At 35.2% G+C, this 16,323-nt stretch overlaps 1 protein-coding gene across 1 annotated transcript; it reads left to right on the top strand.

Annotated features, from left to right (window-relative positions):
* Positions 1-1,741: 1,741 nt before the first annotated feature.
* Positions 1,742-14,011, top strand: LOC137400111 (uncharacterized). The gene is made up of 8 exons (XM_068086424.1): positions 1,742-1,939; positions 2,169-2,361; positions 3,883-4,056; positions 5,065-5,255; positions 5,548-5,670; positions 6,188-6,350; positions 7,395-7,510; positions 12,775-14,011. Exons 1-8 carry the CDS (start codon positions 1,743-1,745, stop codon positions 12,995-12,997), a joined length of 1,380 nt encoding a protein of 459 aa, XP_067942525.1. The 5' UTR covers position 1,742; the 3' UTR covers positions 12,998-14,011.
* The last annotated feature ends 2,312 nt before the right edge of the window (positions 14,012-16,323 follow it).

The following is a 16,323-nucleotide window of genomic DNA, read 5'->3' as shown; positions in this document are numbered from 1 at the left end:
GCCATCGACTGTTGATGTTGAATAAACATTTACAGCACCATCTACTGTTGTTGTTAAAAAAACATTTACAGCACCATCTGCTGTTGATGTTGAATAAATATTTACAGCACCATCTACTGTTGATGTTGAATAAACATTTACAGTACCATCTACTGTTGATGTTGAATAAACATTTACAGTGCCATCGACTGTTGATGTTGAATAAACATTTACAGCACCATCTACTGTTGTTGTTAAAAAAACATTTACAGCACCATCTGCTGTTGATGTTGAATAAACATTTACAGCACCATCTATTGTTGTTGTTAAAAAAACATTTACAGCACCATCTACTGTTGATGTTGAATAAACATTTACAGTGCCATCGACTGTTGATGTTGAATAAACATTTACAGTACCATCTACTGTTGATGTTGAATAAACATTTACAGCACCATCTACTGTTGATGTTAAATAAACATTTACAGTACCATCTACTGTTGATGTTGAATAAACATTTACAGTACCATCTACTGTTGATGTTGAATAAATATTTACAGTGCCATCGACTGTTGATGTTGAATAAACATTTACAGCACCATCTACTGTTGTTGTTAAAAAAACATTTACAGCACCATCTGCTGTTGATGTTGAATAAACATTTACAGCACCATCTATTGTTGTTGTTAAAAAAACATTTACAGCACCATCTACTGTTGATGTTGAATAAACATTTACAGTGCCATCGACTGTTGATGTTGAATAAACATTTACAGTACCATCTACTGTTGATGTTGAATAAACATTTACAGCACCATCTACTGTTGATGTTAAATAAACATTTACAGTACCATCTACTGTTGATGTTGAATAAACATTTACAGTACCATCTACTGTTGATGTTGAATAAATATTTACAGTGCCATCGACTGTTGATGTTGAATAAACATTTACAGCACCATCTACTGTTGTTGTTAAAAAAACATTTACAGCACCATCTGCTGTTGATGTTGAATAAACATTTACAGCACCATCTATTGTTGTTGTTAAAAAAACATTTACAGCACCATCTACTGTTGATGTTGAATAAACATTTACAGTGCCATCGACTGTTGATGTTGAATAAACATTTACAGTACCATCTACTGTTGATGTTGAATAAACATTTACAGCACCATCTACTGTTGATGTTAAATAAACATTTACAGTACCATCTACTGTTGATGTTGAATAAACATTTACAGTACCATCTACTGTTGATGTTGAATAAATATTTACAGTGCCATCGACTGTTGATGTTGAATAAACATTTACAGCACCATCTACTGTTGTTGTTAAATAAACATTTACAGTACCATCTACTGTTGATGTTGAATAAACATTTACAGTGCCATCTACTGTTGATGTTGAATAAACATTTACAGTACCATCTACTGTTGATGTTAAATAAACATTTACAGTACCATCTACTGTTGATGTTGAATAAACATTTACAGTGCCATCGACTGTTGATGTTAAATAAACATTTACTGTACCATCTACTGTTGATGTTGAATAAATATTTACTGTACCATCTACTGTTGATGTTGAATAAACATTTACAGTGCCATCGACTGTTGATGTTGAATATCAATTCTGCCCTGTTGTCTCACTCTATACAGTCATAGCAGCATATATCTAGTTGATATTACTAGGCCTTTAATATCTTCATTTGTCTATGTTTTAGGGTTTTGGAGCCGTACAGACAGGCTCTTATGGGTTATATGAACAATCCCATACACATGGTGCGTAGACTAACTTCTCTGTCTATTCTGGCAACGACAGAGAGTGTGCCTGAACTTTGCTCTCTGGCTGAGCATATGTCTCAGTCTATTTTCACAGAAATTAAGGCTAACGCCCTTCATACACAATTGCTCACTCTTTTGGAGATGGTGCAGCAGTTACGAAGAGAGAAAGACAGGTTAGTCTCTATGATGTGCTTTTCTTACTGTGATGCGCAGGTAAAGTTGTTCTATACGAGCTTTGAACAGTAGTAGCAGCACATACATCAGTGAACTAGTTGCATTATTCTGAAGGTAATAACCGGTTAAAAGACTCCTTCACAGCAGTAACTTGATTCTAGGCTACGAATGTTTCTTCATAGTAATATCTTGGACTAATTACAATATTGATCCCTTACTGTTTTACAGGCATCCATGTGCAGAGTCCTCACTGAAGGCACTTAATGATCTATTGAATGGCAGAGCTGTAGACTTCCTCAACTCCCAGAGGTGTGATGTCTTAAGATCTGCCTTTTTAGATGTTCTCTCACTCTTTTCTTCCCCTTGCTCTCCAGCTCTAGAGCATTGCTTGTTGTCAATACTCAATGCTTCTTTATCTCAGGTAGGTAATGTCCCCTGTATGAATATTCCTCGCTTCCTTGTTGTCTTATTGTGTACACAGTTGTGCATAATACAGTGCAGTTGTGCATGAGATTTAATGCTATGTCTAATTTATTGACACTTTACAATTGCATTATTGCATTTATTCACAATTGTTAATAAAAAAGTGATTTTGAATCAATATTGAATTGTAAGAAATGATAAAATGCACTAGGAATGTCACAACATTTTATTGTTATTGTGGAGATTTTTACGTCCCACTTATAATTATTTGGGGTTGCTTGAAGAAGGAATAAGTTTCACAGCTAGTCTTTGTTTTATTTAGACTACAGTGAAGTCTGTAAAACATAACTTCACATGAACTAGGTGAAAATATTACATAATACTAATTAATTGATAAAACATAAACTGGACATCACAGTAGCGTAAAATAGCACACAGTATATAATATAAAAGTCATGTAATTAATGCTGGTGGCTGCCTAACCTTTCCATTAAAAGTCTTCCAATTGCCAAAATTAACTTTGTTGAAACATGTATCTTTACAGCAAATAAAAGGTATTACATCAAAAATACATACATTAAATTTACTGACCTTTATCTCCTTTTAACAACCTTTGTTTAATGAGATTGTTCTCTAGTAAACACTGTTTCCAGTACTAAGGCTTCTAAATTAACTGTCTCTAAAATCGGCTGACTTATTCTAATTTAAAGAAATATAAACTAGAGCACCAAAAGGGTCCTCGGATTGGTCAATTTCTCTGCGAGTGCACCTGACAGTCCAATCAACGTCAGGACATGCAATGGGCCAACGCAACGGGCCAACGGTAAAAACATGGAATTCACCACCAACGCACATAGGTGTGTTTAAAAGGTTTCTACAGTTATGTTAAAATAGTAGTTGTTTTACTTGTTACAAATTTCACACAATGATTAGTGTAAAGTTTAAATTGTTTGCCATTATCAACTATAACTGAACATTCTTCTATGAATAATGTTGTTTATTGTTAATTTTTATCTAATTTAATTGTGAGATTAATTTACGATTTGATTCATAATTTATCGTCAACTTAAGCTGAAATTTTCAACTCTGTTTTTTCGTTGCTCACCTTTTGTTAGGATCAAAAATTGGAAACATTTCCTTCTCTTGATCGACAGTTTATAAAAAGACTGTTCGTTTTTGAGCTTTTAAAAGCTTGTAATCACATTTCCACATATTTTGAACATACAACACAGCAGAGTAAGACATGGTGAACCTTTTGATACCAAATAACTGTAATGTGAGTTTTGTTGCAAGTCAACCTTTATAGTCAACCTCTTTAGTCAACCTGCAAGTCAACCGGTGTATACAAATACTGTTATTAGCAACTTAAAATTAACATATCCCATCTATCTGTGAATACTTAGGTTGTTAAAAACAATGCATATTGTGTTTGCTCATGGTCTTCAGATGTCAACATGTTCAATGTCTCAACAATTGGTCTTTAGCTCGGTCATTATTTGACATGTTTTTTCTTCATCAGATGCCCGGAGAGGCAGCGCTGCTACTGAATTGTACAAACCTTCTCTGCACCATGTCTAGCTATGACTCGCTCTACACTCTGCTTGATGCACCTCTGTCCATGGAGCTGAAGGTTCAGTTAATAAGCCATCTCACCTGTTCCTACCAGTCAGTGGAACATTTGGAACAGCTGCAAGTGAGTTCATTTTATACTTCTGATTTAGTATTTCACTCTCTTTGTTGACAGTGGCTGTGTCCGCTAGCATGGTCATATAGTTCAGGTGTTCTATTCACTCTCTTTGTTACAGTGGCTGCGTCTGCCAGTATTGACATATAGTTCAGGAGTTATATTCACTCTCTTTGTTGACAGTGGCTGTGTCCGCTAGCATTGTCATATAGTTCAGGTGTTCTATTTATTAATATTACTTTATTTGAAATAATTTCGTTTCAAACTGAAAGGTATTCTCAAATTATACCATACAAGAATGATAAAACAACAACGAGCAACAGGTAGTCAACCAAATTAATGGTTTGAAATATGGCGTTTAAAATACCTTTTTAACTTTTGTTTTAACTATAGGGCAAACCATGAAACAAAAAATGGAACCAGCCACTAAAATCAAATAATAGGTCTGACATATAAGTTTAAACATAAAATTAAATAAATAGTTTGACATATGTCGTTTAAAATACTCAGCTAAGAAAATGGGTATTAGGTGGAAGATTATGAAAGCAGCTAGCGATGATATTTTCAAAATGATTGTTAGATGTTGTATGCAATTTTTTCATACCCACGTAAGTTGAAATGAGTGGAAAACTCGTAGCTGTTTTGTAAAACTGAGGACACAGCCGTGAAAGAATGTGAAACCTTTACTTTACGTAAAATAAACGTTTAGCATAGGCAAAATAAGGTGCAAAGGTTTGGAAAAATCATTCGTTGGAATGAGATATACAGAGAGTTAATTATACAGCTCTAGTTGCTAGTTATTACTAGTTACTAGTCAATGTTTAGCACTGCAAGTTTTGCATACTGATCAACAACAGTCACTTAGGCTTACATTAAGTGTTTGTTATGAGGTAAGTGTTATGTTCTATTTGTTCATGTTGAATGGTAAAAAGAACTCTTCACGCTTATAGTCACCATTTCATCGTGTGTCTATGTTCAGGTCTGCTATGTTGTATCTTTCTAATTATGTCGTTCTAGGGTTGGCTTGTCGACTGCCTGTTGACTACACCCAGCACATACTACAAGGAATGTCTACTCGGTGTACTACTGCGAAGCTTTAAGCAAATATTCAGAGTTGAAAAACAGAAAATGTCCCAGCTATTGACTGTTATCGACAAGGCTAGTCCATCATACGCAGTCATTGCTATGTATGCCCGGCAATCTTTAGGGTGAGTAGATGCATTTTATGTCTTACATGAGTAAGCTTTTAATTTCTACTGTTAAAGGTACATCCTTTATAAAGGTTCATCATTTATAGAGATTTTTCAATGAAACACGGTTGCTGCATGCGATTCATTATCAGGTTTAGCTCACTAGGCAAGCAATAGTACAAATGTAATTTATATGCAACTAGTAAATATAGGCAGTGTTTACTATAGATGTTGAGCATGTTTTATTTCTTGCACTCTGCATCTTTTGGATGGTTTTATGATGTAAACACAGTTTATGTCTTATCTTTAGCACCACTGAAAGCTTGCAAGTACTTTTCCTCTCATGTCATGACAGTGCCGCTCATGCAGAGTGCGTAGCTGTTATAGTCAACCTCTATAAGGAGCCAAATCTTACAGCGGAAGACAAAATACAGTAAGTTCTCTTTTCTGTTACCAAAATCAGTTGTAAAATAAGAATAGGAGTTGTCAACGATTAAATTATCATTCTCGTCATGTTTTGTGTGTATCAGACATCTAAGGAGGCTTTTTATATATGAAGATACCATATCTACATTTGTTGAACTCGTGAAGTGAATCCGTGGCTCACCAGTTTCATTACTTGAAGGTTGACTTGCAACAAAATTCACATTACAGTTATTTGGTATCAAAAGATTCACCATGTCTTACTCTGTTGTGTTGTAGGTGTCAAATACGTGGAAAGATGATTACCAGCTCTTAAAAGCTCAAAAATGAAAAGCCGCCGTATTTCACAAACACTTTCAATATAGCGTTGACTCAATATATTGGTGTCACACCAATGTTAAAAGGTTCAGCATACATGAGAAGGATATTACCTTTATCTTGTTCAATCGTCTTATTCCGCCACAACTGTCCACACAATTGCCTTTGTTTGTTCACTCTTCAACAAGATTCTCTCTCTGATGTTGCAGGTTGCTGACTGCACTGCTCACTCTCCTTCATGATGAGTGTGCAGAGATAAGGGTAGCAGCTGCTCAGTCTAGTGTTCTGTTGCTTACTAAGGTTTCTCAGGAGAGGGGAGTGAGCGTGACTCTGCCTCCCGATGATCTGCACTCTGACCTTGCAAAGTTCACGGTATACACTTGTTGCTGTTAATAACTGCATGTTTGAACCGATAGTAAATACATAAACCTTAGTTGCATATCACCTTTCCTTGTTCCTTTCATTAGTAAATCTACTCTACCAAGTTTCATTAAACTGAGTCTATAATACACTTTCTTACAAATCACTGATGCATCATTATTAGCCAGGGCTTGTTTGTTGCTATATATATATATATATATATATATATATATATATATATATATATATATATCTACATGTGTATATATATATATGTATTTCTTAAAGTATGTGTGTATGTGGATATATCTGTGTATCATTCCGGCTATAGCTATTATTATAATAGCGTAGCTGGACAATGCTGACGCAACTTCATGGCGCATCGTCATTAGAAGCCTTACTAGCTTACTGGAATTTCCCATTGGCAATGTGCCAGGCCACTTGGCAATGGCCTGCCACTTGCTGGAGAGTTGCCTGCCAGCAAGAGGTAGGCAACTCTCATCACTTCTCATTGTTTATAAGCCGATTTTTGATACTCGGGCAACGCCGGGAGCCACAGCTAGTACAGTATATATGCTTACTTTTCTATTACACTCCTGTCTTTTCGGTTGAGTCATAACTTGCTGATAACTTGCTCACTTCTCTGTTACACTTCTGTCTTTTCAGTTGAGTCATAACTTGCTGATAACTTGCTCACTTCTCTGTTACACTTCTGTCTTTTCAGTTGAGTCTTGCATTGCAGGGCGAAAAAATTGTATAACATACACATCGTAACCAATGGGGTACGTTGCATATATTGCTGATCGTTTCCTATAGTTGACCTGATTATGTTACCACATATCTTCAACTAGTTCTTCTACAGATCTAGTTAAGAGTTTCTATATTGTACAAGTTGTACAATATATATATATATATATATACAGTACAACTGATGTATGCAATTACAACTATTGAGGAGGTTTTGTTGAAAATTTATTTTGCCTTTTCATCAACAGTCATTACAAATAGCATTTCGTGCTAATTGTACGATCAGCTGACCAAGATTTCAAATTTAAGGTGCTCATGGATTTGCCAAAGGCCATGGCATTGCCAGACCAGATGTGGATGGAATGGCTGCAGAGCATCATACTGGATAATCTGAACCATTTGATTCAAACCTACCAGGCTGCTAAGTATGTCTCATATACTGTATGCTACCAATTATGTCTCATATACTGTATGCTGCCAAGTATGTCTCATATACCGTATGCTGCCAAGTATGTCTCATATACCGTATGCTGCCAAGTATGTCTCATATACTGTATGCTGCCAAGTATGTCTCATATACTGTATGCTACCAAGTATGTCTCATATACTGTATGCTGCCAAGTAGCTCTCATATGCTGTATGCTGCCAACTATGTCTCATATACTGTATGTTTTACTGATTATTGCAGCCTGTACAGTCTGGCTCCCTTCAGTCTGGGACATGAAGTTTAAATCATGTATAAGTAATGGAGGAAGGGCTAATGTCTACATTTAGACATTCTGTAAATTTATATGTAATTTAGAAATCATGTCAATATATGTTAGATTTGAGATGAAATTGTCATAATTTGAGATGAAAAACTACTCTGATCAATTGCAAAATCTTCTGAAGTTGTTGACTCATAGCATTATTATTTGACAAGCTCATATCTCTACTATCTCTCTACTAGAAATACGTACTGTTTTGTTTTAGGGCCCAATTTTAATGAATCTGTGAGATTTGAAAAAAGGCTACTACCTGTGATACGCGGGACAAAAATAACATTATGAAAAATCCAGCATTTTTCTGTGTTTTGCGGTAATTAGACAACAATATGTCATGATTTGGTGTTATAACATTGATATAGATACAGCAGTAAACCAACTAATAATTTAAAATTAGTATATATTATACTTATTTTATTTAAACATGAAACATTAAACACATGATTCAAAGATTCTCAGACTTTCATGCAGTAAACCATTTTTTTCTTACAATCGGCATATTCGGCTATTATTATTTGCCCATTTTCTAGTAGAAAGTATCTTATTGACCTGATAGTTCCTGCTGGTGCAATAACTGGAGATGCTTTAAAAGTGCGGTGAAAAAAAATGCTTAAAGGTTGACTTGCAACAAAATTCACATTACAGTTATTTGGTATCAAAAGATTCACCATGTCTTACTCTGTTGTGTTGTAGGTGCAAAATATTAGGAAATGTGATTACAAGCTCTTAAAAGCTCAAAAACGAAAAGTAGCCGTAGATTGGAATCAGTTTATTTCTCTGACGTAGTCATTACAGTTGGTTATTGTCTTGTCACGGGATGTTCTCATGTGAATTGAAAGGCCAATAAAAGGCTCAATATAAAACTTCTCGTAGCACTAGTTTATGACAAACACTTCGGGTTTTACCGATGACCCCGTATCAAATATAGATGCTCGCTACTTTACAGTTTTGTTTCGGCTTGGTCTAATCCTCTAGTCGTAATCTGATCATGTGACCCAATACTTCGTGATTAATTTCTGCAGCATTTTTCGATTATCACAGGTGACCAACAGGCTTGTCATGTTTATCAGACAATGATATGTACTCCTTCGAGCTAAGTTTAAAAAATTAAACAAATTTTTATGGTAGGTTATAGGATATCAGTGCTGAAAGTGACAGCATTACAATGATGATAAAATTGGCACGTAAAAACAATAGACATGGTTTTATTGAATGCGTGAAGTACATTCGTGAAAATATTTCGACGAATGAGGTTGCTTGAAAGTGTAAACAGAAGCCATCTCGTACAACTATGTCCCATTTGAGCCGTTTTGGAAAGAGAATCCAAACCACGGCGGTCTCGTGTGGCTGCGATTAACTGTTCGTTTTTTAGCTTTTAAAAGCTTGTAATGACATTTCCACATATTTTGCACCTACAACACAGCAGAGTAGGACATGGTGAACCTTTTGATACCAGATAACTGTAAAGTGAATTTTGTTGCAAGTCAACCTTTAAATAAGCTTTTTTTCTGGTCAACAACTCTAGCATAATGCTAACTGAAGTGTTTAGCATGAAGCCATCAAAAATTGACATCTGTAATGAGTATGCGCACAATTATTTCCATAGTATAGCCAGTTAGACAGTGTAGTGTATTGGATGAATGTCTCTCTGCACCATAGTATAGCCAGTTGGACAGTGTAGTGTATTGGATAAATGTCTCTCTGCATTACTCGATGTTCCAAGTTTAAATCCAGTGCACAATAGATTTTCCATTCCTAAAACTTTATTGCTATATAACTGAACACACTGACCAACAAAAAAACAAAAGACAAACACTGAGATTTATATATACAGTCAAACATGGATAACTCGAACTTCACGGGACCGAGCAAAAGTGTTCGAATTATCAGAGCGTTCAAGTTATCAGAGCACTGCCACAAGTCCATGTATTTACTTATTTATCAGTAGATACATGTACATATGCAAACTATAATATAAATCAAAAGCACAAATGGCTTGTTTCAAATTAAATGCTTCTAATGTAAAGTTTAAAACGTTTTTATCAAAAAGTATAGAGATTTTTCTATCACTTGAGATTGGTTTGTTGTTTGAGGTGATGTTATTGCCAGGACGTTTTTTAGATTGACATTGGCAAAACTTGATCGTTGTTGAAATGCTCAAAAGAAAAGACATCTTTTTCTTTTGAGCGTTTTACCCACGATCAATTTTGCCGATTTTTCTTGAAGTTTATGCAAAGATTACCTTACTTTACCTGGGATTCGTTAAGAGCAACACTCTGAGGCAGTTCAATTAAAAGTTTTACGAGGTTTTACGGTACATTGTATATCACTCACGCTTTTTGAATGTATACTTATTGAATGTACACACGTATTCTGTGTTTAGGTCAAACGATGAATAGTTTTTTTTAGCTAAGACAACGTATACGTTTAATTACAACAATTTTTAAGACGTTTTAAACATTCAACATTCCGACGTTGATTCAACACGGAATCAACGTCGGAAAACTATTCGTCACGGGCTAGCCGGGTCACGCACTCAAGGATTTTCGCCACGCACATACAGAACAACATGCTGTTTTTGTTTTGTATGTGCGGGCGAAAATCCTTGCGCGCGTGACCCGGCGAGCCCGTGCTATTCATCGTATAGCAGTATAAATCAAATTTGACCAAACCTTTAGAAAAGTCGTTGACAAAAATATTTTGCCGATGGTGGTAATAACAACGCTTATGAATTACGAAAAGATGAGGTTTACCTCTATGGCTTTGAATAAAGTGATTTTCTAAAGCGATAACAACCGTTTCGGTAGCCGTTGGGCAAAAAAACAGTTCGAATTAACAGTGTTGAGTTCGAGTTATCTATAGCAATTTATCATTACGTGGGAACGGACCAAAGAAACCGTTCGAATTAACCATGTGTTCGAGCTATCCGTGGACGAGTTATCCATGTTTGACTGTATATACATGTATATATACATGTATATACGTATATATATTTATATAAATAGGTTAAATGGGGGAATTATTTCCTTATCATCTGTCATTTTAAATGACAGCTACCGTTTTTCCCTTTTTTAAGCCTTCATAACTGACAAATAAGAAATAATTCATGTATATTTGATTTGTTGAAATAATTGGACCTCTTTTGACAGATTAGAATTTCCATTTTAATTCTTTTATCTGAAATCAGCTTTATTTGAGATTCATTTAGGAGGACTCGCAGATGCCTTGTTAGTAAAACGTGACTCTTTAACCGATGGTAACTTATCAGAAATGGTAAAATGCAGTACGGGTGTCAAAGTCAAAAAGATGTTTCGTGTTACAATGGCAGAAGTTTTAAATGTTTCAACTTTCACCTAATCGCAAAATTATGTATATGCATATATCCATAACATTCTGTTTATTAGACTAGAGCTCAAGCTTACTGAGCTAATCAGTCGTCTTCCGCAGTCTCAAGGTACAGTAGACGCTCCTATAACGTAAATAATCCGTTCTAGGAGCGTCTACGTTATAGGGAATTAATGTTATAAAAACAGTAAATACATGTAAATTGGCTAATCCGTTCCAAGATCTTTCCAAACTCATCCCTTTGGCCATGCAGAAAGGAAAACTTAACTCAACTCTTTTAATTTGTAGGCTGTACCATAACTGCAGTATTATTGGTTTGCATCAACAACTTTTCTCCTTTTTATGATTAATCTCACTGGTTTTATAGACCATGAGTGCAGTAAATTTACAACAAGTTGATAGGGACTGCTCATTCTCAACGCTCATCTACAAAGATTTGCTTATTTTTCTAAGCAACCAAGTCTATAGCCTACTGCAAAGTAAAGCTAATAATAAATATTTTGCACGTCTACAATAAGACAAAACAACAAAATCTTTTTACTATAAAAAAGCAGTTCTACCTGTTCGTCGTCTATCACTATCTAAGGGTCAAGGTTGGGATGAAGATAATTTTTAACGATACTCCAACTCGTGACATTAAGACTGGTAGACCGATGCTGTAACACCTGTACCAATCGATCGCCTTTGTATTTATGAACAATTGCGCAGCTATCCTATTTGCTTTTTTGTGGACACATTTAACGATCTATTACGACGAACTAGAATGTCACGAAAGTTATATATAAATAAATAATAACGCTATACACACGATGGTTTTTTATATAAATAATCCAAATAAATAAGCCAAAATAAACTAACATTCAAATCAATTTTGAAAACTCGCCTGACTTGACACTTTACGTTATATGGAATTTTTTTGTAGCAGGAAGCAAAACCTTCACATAAATTTTTACATTATCTGGAATTTACGCTATAGGAACGTCTCCTGTAATTGCGCAAATTTTTGCTCTTTGTGACAGAAAAAAGCAAACAGACCGATGAACAATGGGATTAATACTGCCTCAACTGAGAGATTAAGTTGAAGTATTTTATACCCTAAAAAGGAGTTGAATTACAATTATAATGTAGTAGTTTTTTATTATCTTTGTTCAAAAAATAAACATAATGGCATTATATAAGCATCTGGGCATAAAAATGTAAAGTGAGGTTATACCGTTAAAACATTACTATCATCGTAGCAGACAATAGATACAGTGTCTTTTGTCTATAATACTATGTAGACTAGACACAGTCTATAATACTATGTAGACTAGACACAGGCCGTGTGTACAAGACTAAACAGCTACAATTGATCATTTTAACTTATTTGGTGGTTCTTATTTGCAGTGGTGCACAACAGCTGAAAAGCCTGGAGTGTGCAACCATAACTGTAACCTGGCAACCAAAATAGCTGAACTATGCTAGCAACCATGAATGTATTCTGGTAGCCATAGAATTAACATAGCAACCATGGAAGTACTCTCTTACTCTCGATTAAACTGATGTTTTTCTCAATTTTATTACAACTGGATGTTTTGTAGGGAGGCCGGGATGTTTTTTCAAGAAGAGGACAATGTATATCATGATAGGTCAGTTTTTGTTGGTCGAGTCTGTGCAGTCATACAGAAAGCAAAGGATTCTGGGATAGTCACCAATTTTCGGCCTTACAACAAATCTCTGGACTCAACAACAGTGCAGCTGAGAGGCCTTGTTCAGTCCTTTGATGAAGTTAAATGTGCTTACAACAAGCTTAGCTCATGCTGATGCTTTAGTTAACTTTTATATATTTTGTATTTATGTATTCTTATGGAGTATTCTCATGATAGGACAATTTCAAATTAGGAATAATTTAAATGTAAGCTTTTCCTGTTGATAAGTTGGAACAGAGTCAACCATATAGAAATAACTAATTGGTATTAAACACGATATATTGCCTTTTTTATCTTTGTTACTTATACTATGTTTTTAAGAAATTGGTGTTGAAACAAATGTGGGACGTACATCTGGGTGGTAAATTTATCATAGACAACAGTTCTTACTTTTTGTATCTTTCATCTGCCGCCGATTCATGCCGCTGTTAGTTGCATATCTCTTCAGATTTTGTTGTACTGTTAGCTCTTAGAATAATAGGATCATTGTCGGAGTTACCTAGTCGAGGTTAGGTCAGGAAGGTCAGATCCAAATAAACAGTACAGTGGAACCTCGGTTCTCAAACGCTTCGGTTTTCGACCAAAATATTTGAGATTTGTTTGTCTCAAATCTCGAACATAAATTCGTTTCTCGACCAAACCGGAGCTTGCGCATTAGAATTAAACGTTCGGAACAGCATGGAAACATTCGTTAACAAAGGGAGTAGCAAGTTACGCTTAATAAATTCTTTACAAAAAGGAAGGAACCGTTTGGGCCGTCGTCCCCTCTACCGAAGATATTTGCTAGGGAGACAACCCCTCCAGTCGAGTTACCCTAAATTGTTTTGGAGGAGGATTCGCCTTCAAAGATGTGAAGTTAACGTGCCATTGCTGTTTATATTTTCTTTTTCACACGACTTTTGATGTAACTGATCTGTTGCACTTTTGCTGTTTTATTATCAATTTCTGCAATTTTTTGTAATGTATCTTAACCTAGAATGCTTTCGATGTTTCAAGTGCAAAACATACGGGATGTCCACTTTTTGTTTTCTTTTTTCACCATCATAGATAGCAAATCTTTCATTAAAATTAAACACGATCTATATCTACCCGTAGTTATTTATAGTACATGTATGTAGAATACAGTAGTTTATGGTGTAAGATGTTAAAAAATACTTAACCGAAATTGTTTTCTCAACCTGGAACTGATTAAAATTTACAATACATTAATTCCTTTGGAAATAATTGTTTCGGATCTTGAACAATTCAGTTTTCAAACAATCTTCTAAAATAGATTATGTAGTTCATTAGCTTTTATCTTCACGTTCCTTGTTATGTAAGATATTTCACATGAGCCATTCCTGAAGTTTTTACACAAAACTTCCAAACTCTTCTGGTGGTTTGTTGTGCGATAGGGCGAATAGATGTAACAAGAAAATTGTAAATGTGTTTTTAGCCTCTGTGTCATTTGTTCACAAATAACAATGACTCGGTGAAGACTAGAGCAAAAACATTAACCGATTGAACAAAAATTTCGAATTAAAGGATTTAAAACTCAAGTTTGAAAACAATGAGCCAGGGTTAAAGGTTAAAGTAAAATGCAGTATTCTCTTGCTTATATTTAATCAACAAAAATATATCATTCCAATCTTTTTCTCTTTGAGCAATTCTTGTTGTAACCTTATTTAATACTAACCTCATAGTAACTCATTACTTCTCTGCCTCACTGAGTGCAGACAGCTCTGGCAATAGCTGATTGGCGGAAGAGAGATAAAACCTATTACTACTCAACAAGCTGCGAGTGTCACCGCCAGTCGTGGCGAGTCAGGCCAAAAGACAAGCGGAGTACACGAATGAAATCCCTCACAATGACCACTCCAACAGGCTTACCCCGAACTAACAATACCACTGAGTGAGGATAAGCTCACCAAACAAAGTGAAAAAGCAGGACATTAGACCGAGTGCCAGTTAAAATTACTATCACTGTGAAGTAGTATGTATAAAGCAGTTTAGCTAAAAACAACCTGTTTTTACAAAACCGTCAAAGTATACTAGTATATAGAACATATCAGCTGCTGGTAATGATGAGGGGTGACAACTTGGCATAAAAGAAAGAAGGAATTTTAAGTCAAACTAGGTTCTACAGGAAATTTTTACAACGAATATGCGGTTTCTCATTATCAGACATCTCATGTTCATGGTATAATGGTTTGAATAAGCAAACAGGCATAAAGTCATCAGTAATATGACCAGCCGTTTACTGTGTGTATTACCAACAACATCCGTTAGTGTATGTCAAAAACTGACAACTTAGCATTTTCATAAGGTACTGGACAATATTTTTATCTCGCAAATTTTGAAATTCTCCAGCATTGTACCTGAAAAATCATATTTGTATTAAACAACAAAAGAAGCTGCTATTTCTAGTGCAAGTACCACAGTATTTTAGCTTTCATGAGCAAGTTTTATATCAGCTATAACAGTTTACCAAATATTTGTTACCAGAGGCTCTGAAAGTCAACAGTCGTTTGATAAAACTTACAATGCGTATATAGCACACGAACCTTGGGTGTAGGTTAAGCACTCACAACTTGGCACTTTCATACATAAAAACAAACAGTTTTTCACTTGATAGGTATTGAAACTCTCCAGCAATGTACCCGAACAGATGAGCTCATCAGGTCCAGCTTTCTTTACAAGCATGGTAGTGCCAGTTCTCTCTCCAATTACTGAATACTTGTACATTATAGAAACCATTGTAGCACTGGGTTGAAGAGCATTTTGTGAGCATGAATAATGGAGTGGCTAACTAAACAAACTTTTCTCTTTTTTATACTTCTCAATAAATATTTACAGCTAGGTGAATGTCCGGCGTTGCACAGGTAATAAAAATAGTGTGTTGCGCAGAAAATTTATTTTAAACAACATTTACCAGGCTAACTTTTAAATCAAGGTGTTGGCTTATTTCTGTGTGCTATAAGTTTAATCAGAAATGTTTTGCATAAAACTTGCTAAAGCCTATCTAAATCAAACCAATCTACTCTGGACCATACCTAATGCTGTGCTGCATTACATGGCTTGCTGTACGCAATGAATTATCATTAGAACAAAGACTGACAAAAGATTCAATTGAAGAGTGAAAACGGAGCAAGGTTTAGAAATCAACCACTGATTATGAGTCCAGCAAGGCTGAGTTGATCACCTTCTGTTTAAAAAGAGTCATGCTTAAGCAGCCTTTTTGTGTTGGACAGTTTTCCTCATGGCAGGTACAAGAAGGAAGATCATGTTGCAAATCCTCTTTAAAGGTGAAACATCATCTATGGATACATCTATGGATACACTTGGCGCTTTTTTAAAGATTAACTTGCACAAAAGTTTTGTAAATTTACTTGGAAATATTAGTATTTTTTTATCATCTGCAATTGTTTTTGATGTTTAAGGTGATCTGACTACCAGGATGGT

This window comes from Watersipora subatra, chromosome 7 (assembly GCF_963576615.1).
Source record: "Watersipora subatra chromosome 7, tzWatSuba1.1, whole genome shotgun sequence".
In the NCBI taxonomy this organism is placed as follows: domain Eukaryota; kingdom Metazoa; phylum Bryozoa; class Gymnolaemata; order Cheilostomatida; family Watersiporidae; genus Watersipora; species Watersipora subatra.
This window is presented reverse-complemented; position numbering and strand designations above follow the sequence as displayed.

Excerpts from the sequence above, each read along its gene's own strand:
- LOC137400111 (XM_068086424.1), top strand. The coding sequence starts at position 1,743 with ATGAACAATCCCATACACATGGTGCGTAGACTAACTTCTCTGTCTATT. Across the intron at positions 2,362-3,882 it reads TCAATGCTTCTTTATCTCAG|ATGCCCGGAGAGGCAGCGCT; the intron begins GTAGGTAATGTC and ends TTTCTTCATCAG. Across the intron at positions 5,671-6,187 it reads ACAGCGGAAGACAAAATACA|GTTGCTGACTGCACTGCTCA; the intron begins GTAAGTTCTCTT and ends CTGATGTTGCAG.